The 23,862-nt window shown below is 37.8% G+C and overlaps 1 protein-coding gene across 2 annotated transcripts in view; it reads left to right on the forward strand.

Moving 5' to 3' along the window:
- Ccnb3 (cyclin B3) overlaps positions 1 to 15,823 on the forward strand; it is a 74,502-nt gene extending 58,679 nt beyond the window's left edge. For both annotated transcript variants that reach the window (XM_078034870.1, XM_040280770.2), the window contains exons 8-12: positions 8,394 to 8,531; positions 10,879 to 11,034; positions 11,786 to 11,935; positions 15,144 to 15,274; positions 15,503 to 15,823. In XM_078034870.1, the coding sequence (XP_077890996.1) occupies positions 8,394 to 8,531; positions 10,879 to 11,034; positions 11,786 to 11,935; positions 15,144 to 15,274; positions 15,503 to 15,572 (645 nt within the window). In that variant the 3' untranslated portion in view covers positions 15,573 to 15,823. The remainder of the gene's footprint in view (positions 1 to 8,393; positions 8,532 to 10,878; positions 11,035 to 11,785; positions 11,936 to 15,143; positions 15,275 to 15,502) is intronic.
- Positions 15,824 to 23,862: the final 8,039 nt, after the last annotated feature.

Here is a 23,862-nt window from a genome sequence, read left to right on the forward strand (position 1 = left end):
GAATTTTTTCTAGAACATTTATAATTTCATCTTCACTTTAAACCCTTAGTCTGGAATTTATTTTGGTTTTGTGTCAGCCTCTAAATACATATACCCAGTGATTATCCATTTATCCTAACCCCATTTATTGGTTTCATTGTGCACTGCTTTGAAATGCTATCTTTAGCCTATATGCTTGAGTTTGTTTATGGTATTTCCAATTTCATTCTGTTGCTCTGATTGCCTGTTCTAACACCAGTAATATATTGTTTTTATTATTATGGCTCTGTAATACATTTTATTGTCTCTTTACTTTTCTTTTACAAAATATCCCTTGTTGTTCTTTATATATTATTTCTTTCAGGTAGAATACTTTTGTCAAGTTTTCAAAAATAGTCCACTGGGATTAATTCAGGGAAAATTCACATATTTACAATACTGAAATTTCTAAGCCAGTTATGCCATATCTGTTTAGTTTATCTGTTTAGATCTTTTTTTTACCATTTTAATTTAAAAAATCATCTTAATATTGGTCCTACTGACTTAAAAATGTTTTTTCTGGGTATTGAACATTTTTAGAATGTTATGAATATCATCCTTTTTTCTTTTAAATGTATTGCTTGTATATTAAGAAAGCAATTAATATTTTTTTATATTTATTGTGTGCTCATCCACTTTGCTGAATTTAGTAATAATTTATTTAACTTACTCTTATACCTTATTTGGAATTTCTGCATCTCTATTCATAAATAAGATTCTTTTGTAAGTTTTTGGTGAAGGATACTATCACTTCTAAACTGTGTTTAGTGCTTTAGCGAGTTAATACAATTAGGGAAAAGTTCCCATAATATTAATTTAATGCAAGAGTTATATTTTCCTTGAAGAGCTTGCCTATGATCCCACTAATTCATGGTACCATTTATGTGTGTAATTCTTTGAGAATTTTTTCTGATAACATCAATGATTATTGGCCCACCCTCCTAGACTCATTTTTGTAGGTTTTCTTTTCCTAAACTATCTATTTCAAGGATATTTTCACAGTTATTATAGATTATTCATGGTATTCTTGCATAATCCTTGAAATGATTGTTTTTCATATTCATAATGAATGTGCTATGTTATCCTTCTCCCAGGTGCTTGTATACAATGTACATTGTGTCTTTTCCTTAGAAGAGATTCTTTTCCAGTCCTCTAGTCATTTTCAGAAAACAATTTCGTGGAAAAATATATAACTTTTTCTGGTTTTTAAGTTCATCATCAGTATTATTTTTTTCTTATGAAGTTGATTTTTGCTTTTCCCTAGCTTCTTAAATTAAATACTTAGTTTATTTTAGTTATTTCTGACTTTGCTACACATTTTCTTCTACATATGGATCTAACTTACCCCATTAGTTTTTTTTTTTTTTTGGTGGTGCTGGGATTGAACCCAGGATCCTTATGCATGTAAGGCAAGCACTTTACCAACTGAGCTGTATCCCCAGCCCTTACCCCATTAGTTTTGAAAGATAATTTTGCACCTGTTTTTATTTTTCTCAATTATCTGAAATTATAGTTTTTATTTCATTTTGACCCAGGTTTAGTTTCTGTTGTCATTGTTTTCTTTTCTTTTCTTTTTTTTTTTTTTGTGGTACTAGGGATTGAACCCAGGGCCTTATGTATGTGAGGCAAGCACTCTACCAACTGAACTATATCTCCAACCTGTCATTGTTTTCTTTAAACCACTGCTTATCTTTTGTTTCAAATACTTTCCTTTTCCTTATTTTGTTTGGTTTACTATCAGTGTCTAGATTTGTTATATTGTGCATAAACAATGTGACCCAAATGATAATTTCTGCTTTTTAAAAGCTAATGAGGTTTTCTTCAGATATAACAAGTTTTTTATGAATGACTCACTGAAGAACTGTATTTTCCATAGGGTACAGAGGCCTAATAATTATATAATTTATATGCCAATTTATGTTTTTCTTAATATACTGAAGTCTGAGAACATTGTGATAATTACCCACAATTGTTGTTTTCTTAATTTCTACTGGCATTCACTCAACTCTTTCATACCACCTTAGCTTCCCTGCCTCTTACATTTTTTAAAAGTACACAATTAATATATGTTTATAATATGTATATGGGTATGTACTCATGTATATTTTTGTATGTATGCATAAAATCAACCACCCTTTCCTCCTATGTAAAGGAACATCATACTAGTTCAATTTAACAGTTTACTTGATCATGAAAATGTTCCTAGAACATTCTAGACCAAAGGTGTTCAGACCAATACATAAGCAGGTTATACCTATAGCTGGAGACAAGTAAGTGACATACACAAGCATCCTGATTGACTGCACTTGCATTTACTTTATGTGGTCATGTTTTGTCAGTTTTCAATCTCAGATTGGCTGGAAGTTCAGCCTCTGTGATTGGCTAAGACTCAGTTGCTTAGTTACAGGGATATACTCTTGTTTAGGTTACCACCTGCTTGCATATCAAGCTAGGATGTAATTCACAAAAGCATGCTTTAGGCCAAAATTATCCCTCAGGTACAGAGGCTGGTTTAGGCCAAATTTATTTTGCTTCAACACTCCTTTTCTTACTCTCTGGGGATAATAATATAAACATTTAGAGTGTATCCATCCAGTTCATTTTTTGTGTGTCTTATCATAAAGTTTTAACTGTCTTTTCTTTAAAAATCTTAAATTATATGAGTAACATGTTAATACATACATATATACTCATGTATGACCTTATAGAGATATAGTTTTTTAAATCAGTATATGTTTCACAATATTTTTGTTATATGAATAGATCATGCTGTATTCATTGATCTGCAACTTGCTGTTTTAATAATAAATCTTAGTAGTCTTTCAATATAAGTGTAGTTACACTACATTCTCTTAAGCTTCTTTATAATTTTCTTAAATGAATATGATCTTTATTTAAGCAACCCCTTTGATAGAATTTATTAATTTCGCTTCGAGCAAGATGAGATAATTTGCACATTTTAGTTCATTTCTTTATCTGCTTTTTAAAATAAGCTAGACACAATTCACAATAGCTAGACTGTGGAACCAACCCAGATGCCCTTCAACAGATGAATGGATTAAAAAAATGTGGCATCTATATACAATGGAGTACTACGCAGCAATAAAAAATGACAAAATCATAGAATTTGCAGGGAAATGGATGGCACTAGAGCAGATTATGCTTAGTGAAGCTAGCCAATCCCTAAAAAACAAATACCAAATGTCTTCTTTGATATAATGAGAGCAACTATGAACAGAGCAGGGAGGAAGAGCAGGAAGAAAAGATTAACATTAAACAGAGACATGAGATGGGAGGGAAAGGGAGAGAAAAGGGAAATTGCATGGAAATGAAGGGAGACCCTCATTGCTATACAAAATTACATATAAGAGGTTGTGAGGGGAATGGGAAAATAAACAAGGAGAGAAATGAATTACAGTAGATGGGGTAGAGAGAGAAGATGTGAGGGAAGGGGAGGGGGGATAATAGGGGATAGGAAAGGTAGCAGAATACAACAGTTACTAATAGGGCATTATGTAAAATTGTGGATGTGTAACCGACGTGATTCTGCAATCTGCATTTGGGGTAAAAGTTGGGAGTTCATAACCCACTTCAATCTAATGTATGAAATATGATACGTCAAGAGCTTTGTAATGTTGTGAACAACCAATAAAAAAATAAAAATAAAAATAAAATAAAATAAGCTAGACTCTTAAATACAAATCATCAATGTTTAATACATTATGTTCCCTATGAATAATTATTTTGACATTTCTAGATGTGGGCCTTTTTTCTCTTATTTTTTTTTCTGTTATATTGTAAGTTCTTTAACCTAAAGGTCCAGTCTTTCTTTGCCCAGGAAAGAAATGTGTATCTACACTTTCTTTGATAATTTTACCCTTCTACTTTTTCTCTCATTTTTTCTTTTTCTATTTTTTTTTTTACAAACTTTGTGCCTGTGGCTGACTTTCAATAGTTAGCAGAGTGGGAGCTGCTTTGCCACCTATGAAATCTTGACCCAGAAGCAGGTTGTCTATAAGTGGTTTACCACCATATTCCCTAGGAACATGGCTCACGTAAGCACATGCAGGGCCCACTGCCCCAGGCTAACTGAACCTCCGTTGGTCCTATAGTGATGCCTTGTGCTTTGTTTTTTTTTAAAAAATATTTTTATAACAATGAGCGTCTCCCTCCATTACCATGCAATTTCCCTTTTCTCTCCCGGAGACGCTCATTGTTATACAAAATCACACATAAGAGGTTGCGAGGGGAATGGGTAAATAAACAAGGAGAGAAATGAAATACAGTAGATGGGGTAGAGAGACAAGATGGGAGGGGAGGGGAGGGGGGATAGTAGAGGATAGGAAAGGGAGCAGAATACAATAGTTACTAATAGGGCATTATGTAAAAATGTGTATATGTAACAGATGTGATTCTGCAATCTGTATTTGGGGTAAAAATGGGAGTTCATGAATCTAATGTATGAAACATGATATGTCAAAAGCTTTGTAATGTTTTGAACAACCAATAAAAAAAAAAGAAAAAAAAATTTTTATTTGTAGATACACACAATACCTTTCTTTTATTTATTTATTTTTATGTGGTGCTAAGGATCAAACCTAGTGCCTCACATGTGCTAGGCAAGCGCTCTAACACTGAGCTACAGTCCTAGCCCTGTTGCTCTGTATTTTGCCTGGAAGAATTCTGATCTTTGCCCTTCCTTTTGAAGAGAGCATAGGGGATAGTTTGTATGTATCTCCAGGATCTATTCTCTATGTCTCTGAAGTTTTCATTTATTATCTTTTATCTCTCAGTTTCAAGATAATTTCTTAAAGTAGTCTTTGGAATGTTGATTTGGTTTTTTTGGCATCATCTAACATCCTGTTTACTGTTACAAATTTTTTTAAAACTAAGTTACCGTGTTATATCATAAACCAGTCTTTTAAAAAAATTTAGTTGTAGATGGACACAATACCTTTATTTTACTTATTTATGTTTTATGTGGTGCTGAGGATCAAACCCCATGCCTCACAGGTGCTAGGCGAATGCTCTACCACTGAGTCACAATACCAAATTCAGAATTTCTATTTTCATAGGTTCAGTGTCCTTTCAGATCTTGTTAAGAATATACTTTTTAAAATTTCATTCTGTTCTTGGGAATGAAAAGGGTTTTTTTAGGTAGATGCTTGCTGATTCCTAAAAATGTTTCTCTTTTTTTAAAATTACTTGTTCCTTTTCATATGTCTGGTTGATATTTTTCTGTTTATTCCTCTTTATAGAAGATGTTCTTTGAGTTTTGGAATTTGAGATGGATTTTGACCAATTTGTCTTCTAGTTAATGACATAGTGTATCTTTTATTACTAGTATTGATTTATCTATTGCTTCCTTTTCATTTTCTCTTACCTATTTCCACTAAGAATAATAGTTATTTATTGAGAATTGGAAGAGTACTCTAGCCAGAGGCTGTTGTAAAGAGAGGGAGAGAATATTAGTACTGTGTTGAAGGGCTTCTTGTCACATTTGTTGGAGCTGCTTGAAATTACCTAGAATATCACCCCTTCTTCTCTAACCAGCACAAAGACTTTCATTTGGAGCCTGACACTGAGGGAACAGAAGACCATATAATGTAAAGAATAAAGGAATTCAAGTTGCTTGGTCTTGAATGGGGAAGATTTATGGGAGTTATGATAACTGTCTTCAATAGCTGAAGAGCTGTCACAAGAAGGATTAGACTTCTTTCACATAGTTTCAAGTGGTAGAATAACATTAGAAAGATATTGCCTAACATTCAAGGAAGAGGTATTACTATAATGGACACAGCTAATTTAAACTTTTTTGATACAGGGGATTGAACCCAAGGGTGCTTGACCATTGAGCCACATCCTCATGTTTTATTTTGAGACAGGGTCTTGCTTAAGTTGCTTAGGGCCTTGCTAAATTCATGATGCTGGCACTGAACTCACAATCCCTCTGCCTCAGCTTCCTGAGCTGCAGAGATTACAGGAATGCACCACCACAACCAGCAAAGTTAAATACTTATTGTCTCTAAATTTTGACCATTCATTCAGATATTACCCACACACTTAGATGCTACCATCTGATACCCACATGTATATATGGGCAGTTAAGGGCCTATGTAAGGGACTAGAAGGAATTTATGTAAATAATGGCTGTGTTGTTTGTTCACAAGCATTATCCTCAGATGACTGCTGCTTTCCATTCCTACCCTCTTTTATCTTTATTTTTTATAATTACCTGAACCTTGATTTCTTAATATTTACAGTGATAGTCATTATCTTTCATCTACATAAACTCTTCTCATCCTTTTCTTCCCATCTTGTTTCTTTGGACAGTGTGATAGACAGAATAAAATATCCATGTCCTAATCCCCAGAACCTGTGAATACATTACCTTACTCAGTAAAGTTGAATTAAAATCACTAATGAACGGAATTTAAGAAAGGGGAAATATTGCCTGGAGCTGTGGCGCATACCTGTAACCCCAACAACTTGGGAGGCTGAGGCAAGAGGATCTAAGTTCAAAACCAACCTCAGCAGAAGTGAGGCCCTAAGCAACTCAGTGAGACCTTCTGTCTAAATAAAATACAAAATAGGGCTGGGGATGTGGCTCAGTGGTCGAGTGCCCCAAAACAACAACGACAACAACAACAAAAACAAAATAGACCAAGAAAGAGGAATTATCCTGGGTTGTCTGAGTGAGTGGGTCCATTGTAATCACAAAAGTCCTTAAATGTGGGAGAGGGAAGTGGATTGTGATTTAATGTGAGACTTAGCTGATTTTGAATGAGGAAGGAGCCATAAACCAAGGAATATGGGCTTCCCCTAGATGCTAGAAAAAGCAAGATGATGGATTCTGTAGTAGAACCTCCAGAAAGGAACACATACCTGCTGACACCTTGAATTTTAGTTCAAGAGGACCTATTTTGGACTTCTGACATTCAGATTCCTAATATAATGAATTTGTGTTGTTTAAGTTGTTGAGTTATTGGTAATTTAATTTTAGCAGTAATAGGAAACCAATACAGATTTCTGAGAAAATTCAAAGCCATATTCATGGAACAGTTTAGAACTGCTTCTTGATATTTCCATGATCATAAACTTACTATGTGTATTGCTGAATTGTTGTATTCAGCCATTTTCTGATAATCATTTGCTTATGTAATATATACATCCATTCCTCCAATGCTTCTCATTCGCCTGCTTTTTGGTCATCTGGGTTCCTGGCCACAAGATTAGCCTGTACAAAAGAAGGCCCAAGGAAGTGAAGCTTACAGGGAGGGTGATTTCACTTAAGATAAGGGAGAATTTTCTTTTAAAATCATTCAAAGAGGGATTAGTCTGTATTTGCAGATTTGGAAGGCAGGAACTGAATAGCTATCTTGTGGAGATGTTGGGAGGGGGCTATTAGTTAGGTGTTATGCTAGGAAAGATTTTTGTTGTTCTTGAATCCTTGGAACCTGGGAGTTATGGGGAAGAAGTATCACTGATGGTTGGTGGGCCCTCTGTGTACAGTTGTGTAAATTGTGTTTATACAAGGGCTTTAGCCAAGGCAAAAGCAGCCAGTGAAATTGAATTCATACTGCTTGCCAAGCCATGCATTCTGGCTATAGGGCTGCTGTGTACCTTTGCTGATTCATATAAAGATATTATGTAATTGATTTCTATCTGAAGGGCTTTATTTACCCAAAGAAGCCACCTTTTTTTTTCTTCTAATTTCCACAAAGGTACTGCATAGGCCAGCATAAATTCTGGGACTGGGGTTATAGGAGAAGTTTTCTTGGAGTTGGTGAAGGAATGATAATGATAACTAAGAAAAAGAAAGGAAGGGGAGTTGTACTGCTAATGATTTAATTTCACTTTGGCTCCCCGTATCTCTTAGTTCTCTTCCAAATTGTGCTATTGATACTTGCTCCCAATCAATATATTCTAATAGCATAGCTAGTTGAGAAAAGAAACTAATAATAAATCAGCTAATAGACTCTGTATTTCAACTAAATAAACATGATCTCTTCACGTAGTTTACAAGTTGGTAACAAATGCGGAAAGCAAGAACCTCAGTATCAGAGATCAAAGAGAGAGTGTATATCCACTCAAGGTGCCCCCAGAGAAGGCAAAACAGCTTATCTCTCTCTCTCTCTGGCTTGAAAGACTATTTACCTATTCAAATATGTGAGGGCAGGTAATACCAGGGTCCTCAAAGGCATGGGAGATTTATGCAGGTACCTTACTGAAGTAGTTTTCTGCATTCCTAGCACAGTCCCAACTGGCCAGGACTATCCATGATGTTACAGATAGTCCAGGAATCTAGGTCAGTATGGAGATTTTTATGGATCTGTAAGATGTGTTGATTCTTGTCCTGTTGTGTATTCCTCCAGATGACCTTTGAGGTTTGTCATGAGACCTTGTACTTGGCAGTAAAGCTGGTGGATCACTACCTGATGAAGGTAGTATGCCAGAAAGACAAGCTACAACTCCTTGGTTCAACTGCCTTTCTGATTGCAGCAAAATTTGAGGTGAGCATGAGTCCCTAAGAGAGAACTAAACTAATTTGTACCTAAAATAGTGAATGAACACGTATGTGTAGTTAGCCATACATACACACATATGTACACAAACTTATGCATATACTTGTGTGCGTGTATCTATCCATGTGTTTCCAATTACATACTTGCATACAAATAATTTTTCCCATCAATGTTTTTTTATCTGTCTTCCTAAAGCAGGAAAACTGATGCTTATTGGCTATGGTGCTCTATTGGTTTCCTGGAATCAGCAAGGTTCTTCCATTTCCTCTTTGAAGATGTTATGTATGCATGTGCCTAATTAAATGGGTGGTTCTTTTAAAACTTCTTTCTGGTCCATGATTCTCTGCTTTCCAGCCTTTTCTGTTCTTCCAACTCTATCCCCATCTACTAGAGTCTTGATCTGCATATAGAACAAAATTTTTCCAAACCAGGATGCTTGGAGCTATTTAAGAGAAAATGGCTTGATATAGAAGGTAGTGAGTCTAAATGCTCCAAGTAAAGTAGTCATTTTTGAAGTTGCACTGAAGTGAGTTTCTGGTCGGTGTGTATGTGTGTGTGTGTGTGTGTGTGTGTGTGTGTGAGAGAGAGAGAGAGAGAGAGAGAGAGAGAGAGAGAAAGAAAGACTGTAATCCTCCTAGCTACATCTCTGGATGCTTTCTCCTTTCCTGGGTGCCAGCTGAACTTGTTTAACTTGTTAACTGTTATTTCTCCTTTATTTATGCTAGTAGTCATCTTAATTATATAATATCTTAAGGTTTGGCAGCAGAGAGGAAGTAACTTTTATTAAGAAATTCAAAGAACTTTAGAAATATGGATTTGTTTTTATGCTGGCTCCCTTACTCCCTCCCCAGTTCCTACTTCCTATCAGAATCCTCATTACTTCCCTTTCTACCTGCTCCCTCCCTTCTCTATCTCTTCCCCTCCTACTTTGGTCATGCCCCCTCCTTTCCTGCTTAGCCCAAGAGATACCTTACACCTTAGCTTCTGTTTGGGCCTTGGCCAAAAGCAAAAGGGATGGTAGTGGAATAAAAGGGGTACTTCCTGGCACAGACCTTCAGAGTTGCTCTGAGAGCCACCAGATTCTGTTTGAGTTCCTCCACAGAAAAACAAAACCAGAGAGCTGAGAGGAGAGAGGCCTATTTACAAAAGTGTATTACCACCAGAAGGAAGATAGGACCTTTTGGGGTGGATTTTTACAGTGCCAGAAGCACCATCACAAGGCATAGGGACTGAAAGCAGTGATCTACTGTCCTGATGAGTGAGAACCAGGCATAGGAAATCCAAGGCCTTGTCAGGGGAAGCGAGGGAAGAAGGCCACAGAAAGGGGAGCTAGAGGTGAGGAGAATGTACTGGATGAAGCTGGACAGAGGGGCTGAGGATTAGAAGAACTACTGTCCTGGGTGCTCCCTATTATCCCCTATCCTCTGGAGCCTGAACTTGATGATAGGAAGATCAGGAGGAGGCAGAAAGACTCTTAACTCTTTTTCTTACCAGGCGGTTACTGCCTACCCCAGCCTTCTTCCTACAGCTCTCGCTCTCTTTGTCTCTCTTTCCTCCTCTTCCCTCCCCTTCCCTGTTTGCAGATCACAGATTGGACCAATCCTATAGTATTACAGAAAAGGAAGCTGAGGCCCAGAGAGTGGAAGTGACTTGTTCAGGTTCTCACACTGCTGCTTTCTTTCTTCTCTCATCATCCCATCTCCACAGGTCTCCTTACAAAAGTCCTTTTGTACTTTTCAATTCTGTGAGGAAAAGATATCCCTCCTCCATAGCACTTAGTAGGGACCCTCTGTCCTGGCCACCAGAGGATGGGTGTTCTTGGCTCTAAGATTTGCTAAGAAGTGTCCCTCCCTTTCCCACTCCACCTCTTTTCCTCCTCTGCTCTCCCTTCCTCTTTGTTGGCCAGGGCCCAAATGAAGCTAAGGTGTAGGATATCTCTGAGGGTAAGCAGGAAAGGGGCATGACCAGAGAAGGAGGGGAAGTGAGAGAGAAGGGAGGAGAGGGAAGGGAGCAAGAAGAGAAGGAGGTAGTAAGAATTCTGCCAGGAGACAGGAACTGGGAAAGGAGTGAGGGAGCCAGCATTGTGCTTGTGATTTTTGTAGCAATCCATAGTTCTAAAGTTCTTTGAACTCCTTAATGAAAGTTGCTACTTCTCTGCTCCCAAACCGTAAGGTTTCATAAAACTAATAAATTAGAATAAGCAAAATTTTAAAAGACTAACATGAAGAATAGGTTGCCTCCTACCCTTCACCCTTCTTCCCCTTTGCCTTCATCTATAAGCAGAGAGGAGAGGGATATCTGATTGGTTGTGACTGACTGTTCTCTCTACCCACAGGAACCCAGCCCTCCTTGTGTGGATGACTTCCTGTACATCTGTGATGATATTTACAAGCGAGATGAACTGCTTGCCATGGAAATCAGTATCCTGCAAGCCCTCAACTTTGACATCAACATTCCCATTGCCTATCATTTTCTGCGCAGATATGCTAGGGTAAGAGGGAGGAGGAACATCTTTGTTCCTCCACTTCTGGGTTATAGCCACTCTATAAGCAGAGTGGCTGGCTGACAACTTCTTGGCTTAAAGTTTGGTAATCTTTATGAGGGAGTTGGGGTGGGGGGCAAGTTGCAGATTAATACAATGTACCTATAAGATTTGAGATGAGGACAGAATCAGGGGATTTGATCAGAAAGGGACACCTGAGACATTTGGGGGGAATGTAAGCAATGTTTTCTTTCTTGAGTTTTGGTTACAGAGGAGGCCATTTTATAATTATTCATTATATCCTACAATTGTGTGTTCTGCACTTTTATCTCTGTGTTATAGGTTATTGTGTTTTTTTTCAAATAAAAAAGGGCAAGGGCTATTTGGGAGAGTGGGACATCTTCTAGGGTAGAACCAGGTGCGTAGTTGTAGTTGTGAGACTGACTCTTTGGAGGATGACTCCCACAGAAAGGGGAGGAGGGAGAACCCACAATTGATAATTTCATTTAAAACCCTAAAGGTAGCAAATTGCACTGCCAATTTCAGAATTTCCCTGTAAAAAGTCTGCTTTTGCAGACACAGACTGCTGGCCCTGTGCTTTTGTAGGTGTACAACTTTAGGGTGAGTCATGATGGCAGGAGAGATACATTGCTCAAGCAGAAAGCTATTTAGACTGGGGATAGGATAACTGGAAAGGAGGTCTTCCACCTGGTTTGGTTTTCTGAATTGATTGTTGAACCAGTCTTCTTGCTGTCTTTAGTGTGTCCATGCCAGCATGAAGACACTGACCTTGTCTCGCTTCATCTGTGAGATGACCCTGCAGGAATATGACTATGTCCAAGAGAGAGCTTCCAAACTAGCAGCTGGCTCCTTCCTCCTGGCCCTCTACATGAAGAAGCTTGAACACTGTGTAAATATTTGTGATGGGGGTTGGGGGGAGGGGGGGAGTGAAAATTAGGGCTGTGGGAAGCTCTTGGTGACAAAGCTGCTATGTATCCATAGTTTTGATTTATTTCATACCTGTATAACCTAGGGACATGGGTTTGAAATACTTGTTTCCTTTTTCTTAGTCATAGTACCCCTTGTTACAAAGAAAGCTTCCTTAAAATTCTGGTATTACAAAACAGAGTAATGAGAAGTTATTCAGGTTGTCGCAGGGGTTGGGGTGGGCCTACTTCTTATCCCTGACCCTATTCCAACTCTGTTCTTTGCAGTCCCCTCAGCAAAGCTGGCCCCTAAGGGAATTTATTAGAATAGGACTTGAAAAGCCCTGGCCCAGAGAATATAGAGTAGTGAAAGTAACTGTGTGTATAACAGGGTACTCAGAGGCATATCAGCAGTGTGGTCTTCAAAAGAGGAAGGCCCTCAGAGCCATCTACCCCCATACAAGTAAAACTCATAATTGATGCTTTCTCAATATTATAAAATGTTGTAGATAAAAACAGCTTTAGAGAGCTTTAAATTCTTACTGCTGTGTTACATGCAATTCATAGAGAGATTATGCTTACAAATAAAGCACCCACTGTCAGTTCAATCACCTCTAAGTCCCTCTTATCTAGAAATCCTGAGCCACGACTGATGGGGAAACTTCTGAGTGCTGAGAAAGAACTGCACAACAATTGTGTAATCCCAGATAAGTCATAATGAAATGGGGGACATTTCGGAAGGAGAGAGAATGTATTTAATAAAGTGATCATGATGAAAAATAATAAGCAATAATAATGTCTAGCAGGGTGTTAAAAATCTAAATCTACTATATAATCAGCATGGGTATTAGCCATAGCTCTGGAACTATGGAACTGTGGTCATAGAACTGAGGTCCTGGAGGCCCCTGTTGAGCCAGACTTTGATCCATGGATCCTGCTGAAGTTCATATTCTTAAAGGGGGCAATTGAGGGGTTTCAGGGAAGCAAACTGTGTACCAACTAGGCTAGAAATATTTTGGTGTTTTCATACTTGGTGGCTAAACCAATGAGCATCAGCTGAGGACTACAATCTCCTCCTGTTTTATATACACTGCCTCTCCTACAGAGAAGGAATGCAGTACAGAAGAGGTGACTTTTGAGTTGTGTCTTGAAAGATGAGTGGAAACTTGTGATAGGAGACATTCAAGGTGGAGGGAGCAATAATAGAAAAAATGTGAAGGTGCTAAGGAAGGAGTGTGATATATTTAGGTCTGAATAAGACATCCCCTGTAAATACAGCAAAGGGTGTGTTAAAAGGGAATGGTGAAAGGTGAGACCAGAATGGTAGGTTGGTAAGTTGTGGTCATAAATGCCATGCTCAGGGAACCCACTTGACGTGTGTGTGTCTGTGTGTGTGTGTGTGTGTGTGTGTGTGTGTGTGTGTGTGTGTGTGGAGTACTGGGTATTGAACCCTGGACCTTGGGCATGATAAGCAAATACACTACCACTGAGCTATATCTCCAGCCTAAGAGACCCAATTCTTACTAAGGCATTGAAGGATTTTTTAGGGAAATAACATACTCTTGTTTGTGTGTTTTGGAAACAATCCTTGTATGGCAGTATAGAAGGAATACTAGTGAGGGAGACTATAAAGGTGGGAATACCAGTGAGTAGGGTGTTGTAATAATCAAGGGGAAGAATCCAGGGCCTGAACTGGCACAGTGGCAGTGGCACTATGTAATTTTTAAAAATATTTTTTGTTGTAGATGGACACAAAACCATTATTTTTTTATTTATTTTTATGTGCTGAGGATTGAACACAGTGCTTCATATGTGCCAGGCAAGTGCTGTGCCACTGAGCCACAACCCAAGTCCAATTTTCTAATCTTATTTAACATGCCCAAATATTGTGTTAGTCCCTTGATTGGCACCTTTCATGATTACCTTTTGTCTGTGGCAGTGGTTTCCAGACAGTGCTCAGGGGACTCCTGGGTTTCTAGCAGAAGTATCTAAGGGACCATGTAAATGGTAAAGGGTTCTAAATTGATAGGTTTCTTAACCCCACCCTGACTTCCTGGTAACCCCAAATATGGGCTTCCAGGTAAGCTATTTGTGGAACAAAAGAGTTCATGTCAAATACTTGAAGATATTTTTAGAAAACCACCAGCTTACAGATAAATCCTCTTCCTTTCTCTGCCTGTTGAGCTCTTGCTTGACTTTCAGCATGCACTGCAGATGTGCCCTCCTCTGTGAAGTTTTCTGTGACTCTCTGAGTTGGAGTTAATGGGTTCTGCTGCTCTGTTCCTCCAGTGTCCTGTACTCACTTCCATCATAGCACTTAGCATACATTTTGTAACTCTCTGTTTGCATGTTTGTCTCTTTCTCTAAACTAAACTCATCAAAGGAGATGGGTCCCTTATTCATCCTGGTATTCTCAGCATCTTACATGGGGCTTGATAATATTAATCCTAGCTAGCATTATTTGGGCATCTCCTATGTACTAGACTCTATTTTCTCTCTTTCTCCCTCACTCCCTTTCTCTCTCCTCCCCCTCCTTTCTTCCTTCTCTCCCTCTGTGTGTGTTTACACATTCATTTAATCCTGTAATAAAAGTACTATAAAAATCCCCATTTGACAGGCTGAGAAACTGAGCCATGATGAAGTTAAAGAACTCTCTAGGCCATGCTGTTAATGGAGCTGGAATTTAAACAGGTACTGTCTCCAGTACCTTTGCTCTTAAACATTGCCATGTTGCTTTGGCCAGAGGATTCTTATAGTCAAGTGAGAAAATGAATGTATGGAATGATAGTTATTAAAGCCAGAGATGAGAAACAATGATAAGTTCCTGTTGGCTGTTGGGTTGGGAGTCAGATTTTGTTTGGGGTTTTACTTGGCCATTGGCTCTGGGCCTCATAGTAAATTACAAAATCAGTCTTATTCCTTATGACTTTGGAGGTTTTCAGCTTATGTGAATGCTTGTGACCAAGGCTAACATCAAGTGGTACATGTGAATATGGCCATCCTAGAACTTTGTGTATGAAAACTTTTCTTCTAGATAGTACCCTATAATTATTGGTTGGTGTCTGTACTGTATGAATCTTTGAATATTATTCCTGCCTAAATGATAGATGGAGAGTTTGGATTTAGGGTAGGAGGGATGGAGGAAGGTTATGCTTCTTATGGTAAAAGTCAAACTGTTCGTGTTTCTTCTAGGTTCCTATCTTGGAGTATTACAGTGGCTACAAGTCCTCTGAGCTCCACCCCCTGGTTAGGCGGCTGAACTTCATGCTGACTTTCAGTTCTTACAATAGGCTCAAGACTGTGTATTCCAAGTATTCTCACCAGTAAGTAACTGATATTGGGCTTGTGTTCATTCATGGGGACACATTAAAATGCCAGGCCCAGACTAGTCTCACTTAAAAGAAAAAGGAATTCAGACACATTTCATATTCCTTTCTACTCTATGGTTAAAAAGTAAGAGAAAACTAAGGGCCTTAAGTCCTATTTGTTCCATGGAGTCTGTTTGGCTTTGACCTAATTTACACTGAGCAGACCCACTCTTCCTTTTGCAGGATCTTCTTTGAAGTCGCCAAAATCCCACCCTTGGACACGTCGAAGCTGGAGGAGATTTTGGGCTCTTAATTATGAGGCTGAGGGGTCTGGCACTCTGGCAGTAGCCACAAAGGCTAAGAAAGCATGAAAAGAAAATAGGCTGTATTTATTCTGTGCTTGAATTTGTCTTTTGGTTACTTTTCTTCATTCTTTACTTTTCTTTGTTCGTCTTTTTCCAAACTGATAATGTTGTAAAAATTTAAGTTGTTTTTATGAAAGAGAAGAAATTATTGTTATATTTAACAAGATACTTAATAAAAAATTAATAGTTATTGTTCAAATGGCTTACCTCCCTTCTTCTTGCTCAGAAGCTCCATGCAGAGCCCAAGACTTTCCTGCCTAGTAAAGGCTGAGTCTCAGCATCTAGCTTAATCAGTTTCTTCCTCTCTTAGAAGGTTTTCTCCTCATGTGAAAAGGAATTGTGAACTGATGGGATGGGTGTATAAGAAGGAAGAAACTGGGGAGTGGTGCCCACACGAATGAGAAAGTCCCTTACCCCCCAGGCAGACCTCAATATTCAGAGCTGGGGCAGCTGATAGTGTAAGCTAATAGCCTTTGGTCCCAATCTCAAATTGCTTGCTTTATTTGCTGCTTTTTTTGAGTGAGAGAGAGAGAGAGAGAGATAAGTTTTTAATATTTATTTTTTAGTTTTTGGTGGACACAACATCTTTATTTTACTTTTATGTGGTGCTGAGGATCGAACCCAGCACCCCACACATGCCAGGCGAGCACGCTACTGCTTGAGCCACATCCCCAGCCCAATATTTGCTGCTGCTTAAATGATGAAAAGGTACGATAAGACTTTTAACCCAAATATAGCCCTATTTTCATAGTAAGGTAGCTCTTCAGAGTGTAAACATGAAAAGATACTGCTTGAAGTGGTACATTGAAATCTTTTTTGTTTAAAAAAAAATTTTATTAGTTGTTGATAGACCTTGATTTTATTTATTTATGTGCAGTGCTGAGAATAGAACCCAGTGCCCCATACAGATCAGGCAAGTGCACTACCACTGAGCCCTAACCCCAGCCCCCATTGAAATCTTTTTTGACTCTAATCTGCCAAGAGAAGAAATTTCTAGCTGCAAAATCAGTAAGATGAATGCAGTATCAACCACTTGCCCAATGTTTTATTCATCAAACCTTAGGAACTTTTGTTCTATTCCTCTCTGTATCCTATCTTTGGGGTAATGTGTACTGGGAAGTTGTTTCATGTGTTATTAGAGAAGTTGAGCATCTTCTGAGACAGTTGTCCAAGAACCTTTGTTCAATTCCACGTCTAGGCCCTCCCTGTAATCTTACAAGTAATGTCTGCTACAGTAGCAGTCATCCAGAACTCTATTTTAGTATTGTGGCAGTCAACTGCCCTAAATGGTCTGTGGCCATTTGTTACCACTTGTCAGATAATTTGAATATCAGTCCTGGGGTAGACATTTGATGGAAGGGACAATCAATGAAGATGTTATGGGGAAAATGCTTCCTCAATTCTGATCTGAGACATCCTGTGCTATTCTGATCACATCACCTTTTCTGATGGATTGGGGACAAGAGTGTGAGCATGACAAGCCCTTAGGTATCTCCCTGCTTTTTTTTTTCCCCTTTGAATCTGTTTCCCATTTCCCCTCCCTACTTGCTTTGCCTTGGAAACCAGGCATCAATTATTGACCTCCTGCCAAATTTCACTACATTTCAGGATGACTAAAGGGTTTATTCAGATAGGACCAAGTCACTTGGTAGTTCAGTCTGCTAACATAATTAATTTTGCGTAAATGTCCCAAAAGCACTGGACTATAAGCCAACTTAAACATCTCCATCCTCACTAAAAAGAAGGTATCTTTTACTTGAATTTTAATTCTGGAGCTTCACATCAGGGGAAACAATTAACTAATTGAATTACTCGCCCCCCTTTTCCAACCCTGCTATCTATCTATCTATCTATTTATTTTATATTTTGAGACAGTGTCTTGCTAAGTTGCTTAGAGCTTTGCAAAGTTGCTGAGGCTGGCTTCGAACCTGTGATCCTCCTGCCTCAGCCTCCCAACCTGCTGAGATTACAAGCGTATGTTACCATGCCTTCCATCCCTATTCTTTAGAGGTTGGAAAACATCAGTCATTTTTGTTGTTATTGCAAATGCATCAAAATTTATTTTACACTCATCACTACTTCAAAATTAAGATAGCTATTAGAACTGTATCTTGTTATTTTTTGCCTTATTAAAGAAGCACATATATTTCTTTATCAAGTAATTGTTTCCATATTTTGATGACTCTAGTTCAATATAACTGATTTTCTTTGTAGCTATGTGTGTTTTTAACAGTTTTATCAAGATAAAATTTATAGACTGTACAATTCAGATTCCAATTTCTCCACATCCTCTCTAACACTTGTTAATTTTGATTATAGCCATCCTAGTAGATATGAAGTGGGATCTTTTTTATGTCTGTGTTGCTGGGGATTGAACCCAGGGTCTTGTGCATGTGAGGCAAGCATTCTACCAACTGAGCTATACCTGCAGCCCTGAAGTGGAGTCTTATTGTGGTTTTGGTTTGCATTGCCCTGATGGATAATGATGTTGAACCTGTTTTCATATGCTCATTGGCCTTTTGTGTATCCTCTTTGGAGAAATGTATATTCCAATTTTGGGCATATTTTAAGTGGTTAATTTATCTCTTTATTATCGAATGGTAAGAGTTCTTTAGATATTCAAGATCATACATATGATTTATAAATATTTTCCTGATAATATAGATTATCTTTTCTCTTTCCTCATAGTGTTTTTTGAAACATAAAGTTTTTCATTTTGATAAGGCCCAATTTTACCTGTTTTTTTGACATTTTTATTTTGATGCCATAGCTGAGACACCATCACACAATCCAAGTTTATAATAATTTATGCAGAAGCTAGACATGGTTACACATGTCTGTAGTTTCAGCTACTCAGGAGGCTGAGGTGGGTGGATCACTTGAGCCCACACATTCTCTATATGGCAACATAGACACTATCTTTGAAATTTTTAATGTTTTCTTCAAAGATTTTTTTGGTCTTATATTTAATTTCAAATCCATTTTGGGTTGATTTTGGTATGTGTATGAGGTAAGGGGCCCAACTTCATTCTTTTGCATGTGGATATTCAGTTGTTTGTCCAAGCAGCATTTGTTGAGAAAAAGTATATTTCCCCCCACTTATTTGTTTTGGCATCTGTGTAGTAAATTAACTATAAATATGAGATTTTTGGATTCTCAGTTCTGTACCTTTTACCTGTGTTATGCCTGTCTGCCACAACTGACAGGTGAGGAGTCAGGGGAGATTAGAAAAGACAGACAAAGAAAGAGAGAGAAAGCTGAGACCAGGTGGGACATCATACCCATATAGAGAACAATGAGCCAGAGCTAGCTCAGCGTGTTTATTATATAGATATTGTCATCAAAAGTGTTTTCTGTGAGAAAGTTTCTTCAAAGCAGGCAGGCTGAAGGATAAAGTAATGGGCAGTCAATTATAATTATCGTTTTTGCACTCATAATTCTCTACCCCCAGGAGCTAGTGTCTGAACTCAGGGTCAAGATTGATAGTGTTGTACCTAACACAAAGTCTCCTTTAAGCAGGGTGTTACCATAGCAACTGGGCAGTCTTGACCTGTGCCTTTGCACAAGAAGTACCTAGCACAGGCACTCAGCTCCTGCCGTAGGACAGTAAGAGACCGTAATTCAAATCACTGCTCCTAACACCTATCCTTATGCCAGCACCACAATGTTTTTAGAAAGATTTTTTAAATTGGCATATAAATTTGCATTACTCTAGCTTTGTAGAAAGTTCTGAAATTGGGAAATGTGAGTCTTCTATTTTTTTCTCCCTCTCAAGATAATTTTGGCTATTCTGGGTCCTTTATGTTTCCTTATGAATTTTAGTATCATCTTGTCAATTTCTGAAAAGAAGTCAATAATGATTGTGTTAAGGATTTCATGAAATGTGTAGGTCATTGAAAAGTATTATCATCTTAACCATATTAAATTTTATAATCTAAGAATATTGCCTATCTATCTTTCTTTCTGTTTAGGTCATCTTTAATTCTTTTCAGCAACGCTTTGTGGTTTTCAAAATATAAGTTTTATACTACTTGTGTTATATTTATTCCTAAGTATTTTGTTTTGTGATAGAGCCATCAGTCTCATGTCATTTTTAATTTCTTACTTCATTCCCCCCAAACATATTTACCTCTGCACCTATTTCAATTATCTTCATTTTCTGTCTTGGGTTGACTCACCTCCTGTTCAAGGCATCCTATTTATCTTGGGACTTTTCTCCATCAATTTTCCTCACTTTTCTCAGCCCTCTTCCTGCTTTTTTCTGCTGCCATTTTCTGTACTTTCATTCTCTTTTTCTAGTTTCCTCTTCTAGCTTAATTATAATCTCTGTACACACATACACAATGAAAAGAAAAACAAAACTATCTTTTTATGTTTTTATTGATGCATTATAATTGCACATAATAGTGGGATTCATTGTGACATATTCATACATGCACACAACATTATTTGATCAGTTTCATTCCCTGGAACTTCCCCCTTTTCTTTCTTCCCTCCCCCATGCCTCCTACTACTCTACTGGGCTCCATTCCATTATTCTTTTAATTAGTTCATTATAATTATATACAAAGTGGGATTCATTTTTGGTATGTTTGTACATGGATATAGCATAATTTGGTTGATTTAGTTTCGCAATATCTCTCCTTGCCTTTCCCTCTTCCCTCCCTCTAGATCCCTTTCCTCTACTCTGTTGGTCTTCCTTCTGCTTTTGTGAGATACCTTTTTATTCCTTTATTTTTTCCTCTCTCTACCTTCCACATATGAGAGAAAATATTTGACCATTGACTTTGTGAGTCTGGCCTGTTTAACTTAGCATAATGTCTTCCAGTCCTTTCCATTTATCATCAAGTAACATAATTTCATCCTTTATGACCCCAGTAAAACTCAATTGTCTATATATACCGCATTTTTTTAATCTGTTCATCTGTTGATGGGTTCTTCCATAACATGCCTATTGTGCATTGTGCTGCTATAAGCCTGGGAATGCATGTAACACCATAGTATGCTGATTTTAGGGGTTTTTTGGGGGGGATAAATACTGAGGAATGGAATAGCTGGGTCATATGGCGTATCCATTCCTATTCTTGAGGAATCTCCATACTGATTTCTATAATGACTGTATTAATTCACACTTCTGCCAACAATGTTAAAGTGTATTTTTCCTGTGAATCAGTAACATTTATTGTTGACAAAATAAAACTTTATTTTCATCCCTTTCCTATCTTCTGTCCATTACATCTCTTCTTACTGAACTTTGTTTAAAGGTATACAGACTCACATTCTCTACTTATGTTCTATTTAGTCTATTTAGTCATTTTTGCCTCCCACCACTTCATTGACATACCTTTTGCTGAGGCTACTGATAACATTCTAATTGTCAAATCCAGCAAATAGCTTTCAGCTCTTAATTTCACTTGGGGCCTCTTTTTTGCTACATTTGACACCAATATCTTTTTGTATCTTCTTGGCATTTTCTAATCTCTTAGTTTCTGGGCCATTGGATATTTCTAATATTCTTGTTACTGAAAACCTGGTCCTTGACCTGGATGCCAATTTAATGAGGACACAATTTTGAAAAAAAAAAGGAAAAAAGAAATTTTATTGCTTGCTGGCAAAGAAGAAGCACAGGGGATTCCTGTCCTAGAGGCTGTGATTCTGCCCATCAGGGACAGCAGAAGGCTTTTTAAAGAGGATTCAAAAACTATAATTTCAGGTGTGCCCTGCAGGCCCGGAGCAGGGATCCCACCTATGCCCCAATTGTATGTTGAAATTCACCTGTTAATTTGGGAGATAGTCACCTCCTAGATCTTTTGGGGACATCGCCTTCCTGGAGTGGGTATGTTCTCAAAGACAGATAACTAAGCCTAAGATGGGGAAGAAAAGATAACCCTGTCTCCCTAATCTTATTTGGGAAAGGGAGAGGGAAAAGAGAGAGAAAAACATGTGCCCTTCAAAACTAACTTCATTGACAAAACAGCAAGGGTTATATTTGAAGCATTTGGTAAACGACTGTTACATTTCCCCATTGTCAATTTTTACATTCATTTCTATGGAAAAATTAGAAACAACAACTTCAAACTGCTTCCTGCTAGGAGAGGGTGAAGTTGCTGGGAGTGTTTTTGTCTGTCAGGTGGGATATGGACAGTTAAGGGTATTTAGCATCAGGACAGTCCAGAGGTCCATGATATCAGCAGGTGACAGGACAAGGCATACATAGGGAAGGGATCATGTTAGGACAACAATAAATGAGACAGCAAAGTATTACTTTTTTGTAAACAATTAACCAAAAGTAGTTTAGCCAGTCTATGAAATTCAGGACAAACTTGTGACTCTAGAGTTATTTTGTGATAGTTATTATTAGGCACTCCCACATAAGAATCCTTCCTTTATAGCTTCCAGCTTTATTTACTTTTGGTGTGGCTTATGCAAGTGTACATCTCAAATGATACTAGAAGAGCCATTGTCTCTCCTAAATGTTCATGTAGGGCTGGTTCTTTGGTTATATTCTCCTGTTTGGTGTTTAAGACAAAGTTGATAAAAAGTGACCTTGGTCCTGTCTACTGTTAAGGGTCACCTGAGATTCCTCAACAGGTAATTCTTGGGAACATGTGAAAAGGCTCTTGGTTCCGATAGCCTTCATCTACCAATTGTGCCATCTGCTAGGATAGGTCAGAGTTTTTATGTCCATATGTTGCTTACTTCAGAATCATCAGGGACATTCCCTCTCCAATGCTTTTCCTCTTTGTAGAATGTACACTGTTGGCTTCCTGTTCACTAGGGTCCTCTTGATCCCTAGAGAGGGTTCCTGTCATTTCCTGGATCCTGGCTGACCCTAGAGGGCAACCGCCAAATATTGGCTGCTTTCTTCCTGACTCTTTTACTTCCTTGACTTTAGTCTCTGATTTTTTTTTTTTTTTGGTTTTAAACATCTCTAGCAATTAGAGAAATGTAAATTAAAACTACTGAGATTCCATCTTACTCCAGTCAGAATGGCAATTATAAAGAAAACAAGTAACAATAAATATTGGGGAGGATGTGGGGAGAAAGGTACTCTCATACATTGCTGGTGGGACTGCTAATTGGTGCAACTACTCTGGAAAGCAGTATGGAGATTCCTTAAAAAAACTTGGACTAGAACCACCATTTGACCCAGTAATCTCACTCCTCAGTATATACCCAAAGAATGGCATGCTACAGTGATACGGTCACATCCATGTTTATAGTAGTTCAACTGACAATAACCAAGCTATGGAAACAACCTAGGTGTCTTTCAATGGGTGAATGGATAAAGAGAATGTGGGGTATATACACAATGGAATATTACTCAGCCATAAAGAAGAATGAAATTATAGCATTTACTGGTAAATAGATGGAACTGGAGAATATCATGCTAATATGAAATAAGTTAATCCCAAAAAACCAAAGGCCAAATGTTCTGATTTGTGGATGCTAACCCAAAACAAGTGAGGATGGGGAGAGGCATAATAGAAATCCTTTGGATTAGACAAAGGGAAATGAAGGGAAGAGAGGGGTGGGGAAAAGGAAAGACAGTAGAATTAATTGGACATAACTTTCCTAGTCTTGCATTTGTATTCACAACCATGGTAAGTCCACATAATGTACAACCACAAGAGTGGGATCCTAAATAGAATAAGTTATACTCTGTGTATGTATAATCTGCAAAATACACTCTACTACATGTATAACTAAAAAGAACACCCCACCCAATAAATATACTTATTTCTTTCATTACCAAAAAAAAAAAAAATCAAGCAGACCAGTTTTACCAGTGTTGAAGTAAGAATAATGGGTTTTGACTTCCATGTTTATAATTTTATGGTTACCTCTTCCATTGGGGTCAGCATTAGTACTGGAATTCAGCCTTATACCTTGTCTGTCCTGTAGGTGATGGCTTACTATCTCAAATTAACTCAGTTGTTCTATTAGTAGGAATACCCCTGCAAAACACTAACAGGCAACAGTTATAAAGTTTACAACGAGGGGCTGGGGTTGTGGCTCAGAGGTAGAACACTCGCCAACCATGCGTGAGGCACCGGGTTCCATCCTCAGCACCACATAAAAATAAAATAACAATATTGTATCCACCTATAACTAACTAAATAAATAAATATTTAAAAATAAAGTTTACAAGGAAAATAAAAATGAAACAAACAGTAGCAAAAACATTCACTTATGTATAATAGCTATGATTCAAGAAGCATTTTTATAATCTTAAAC

This window comes from Ictidomys tridecemlineatus, chromosome X (assembly GCF_052094955.1).
Source record: "Ictidomys tridecemlineatus isolate mIctTri1 chromosome X, mIctTri1.hap1, whole genome shotgun sequence".
Taxonomy (NCBI): Eukaryota; Metazoa; Chordata; class Mammalia; order Rodentia; family Sciuridae; genus Ictidomys; species Ictidomys tridecemlineatus.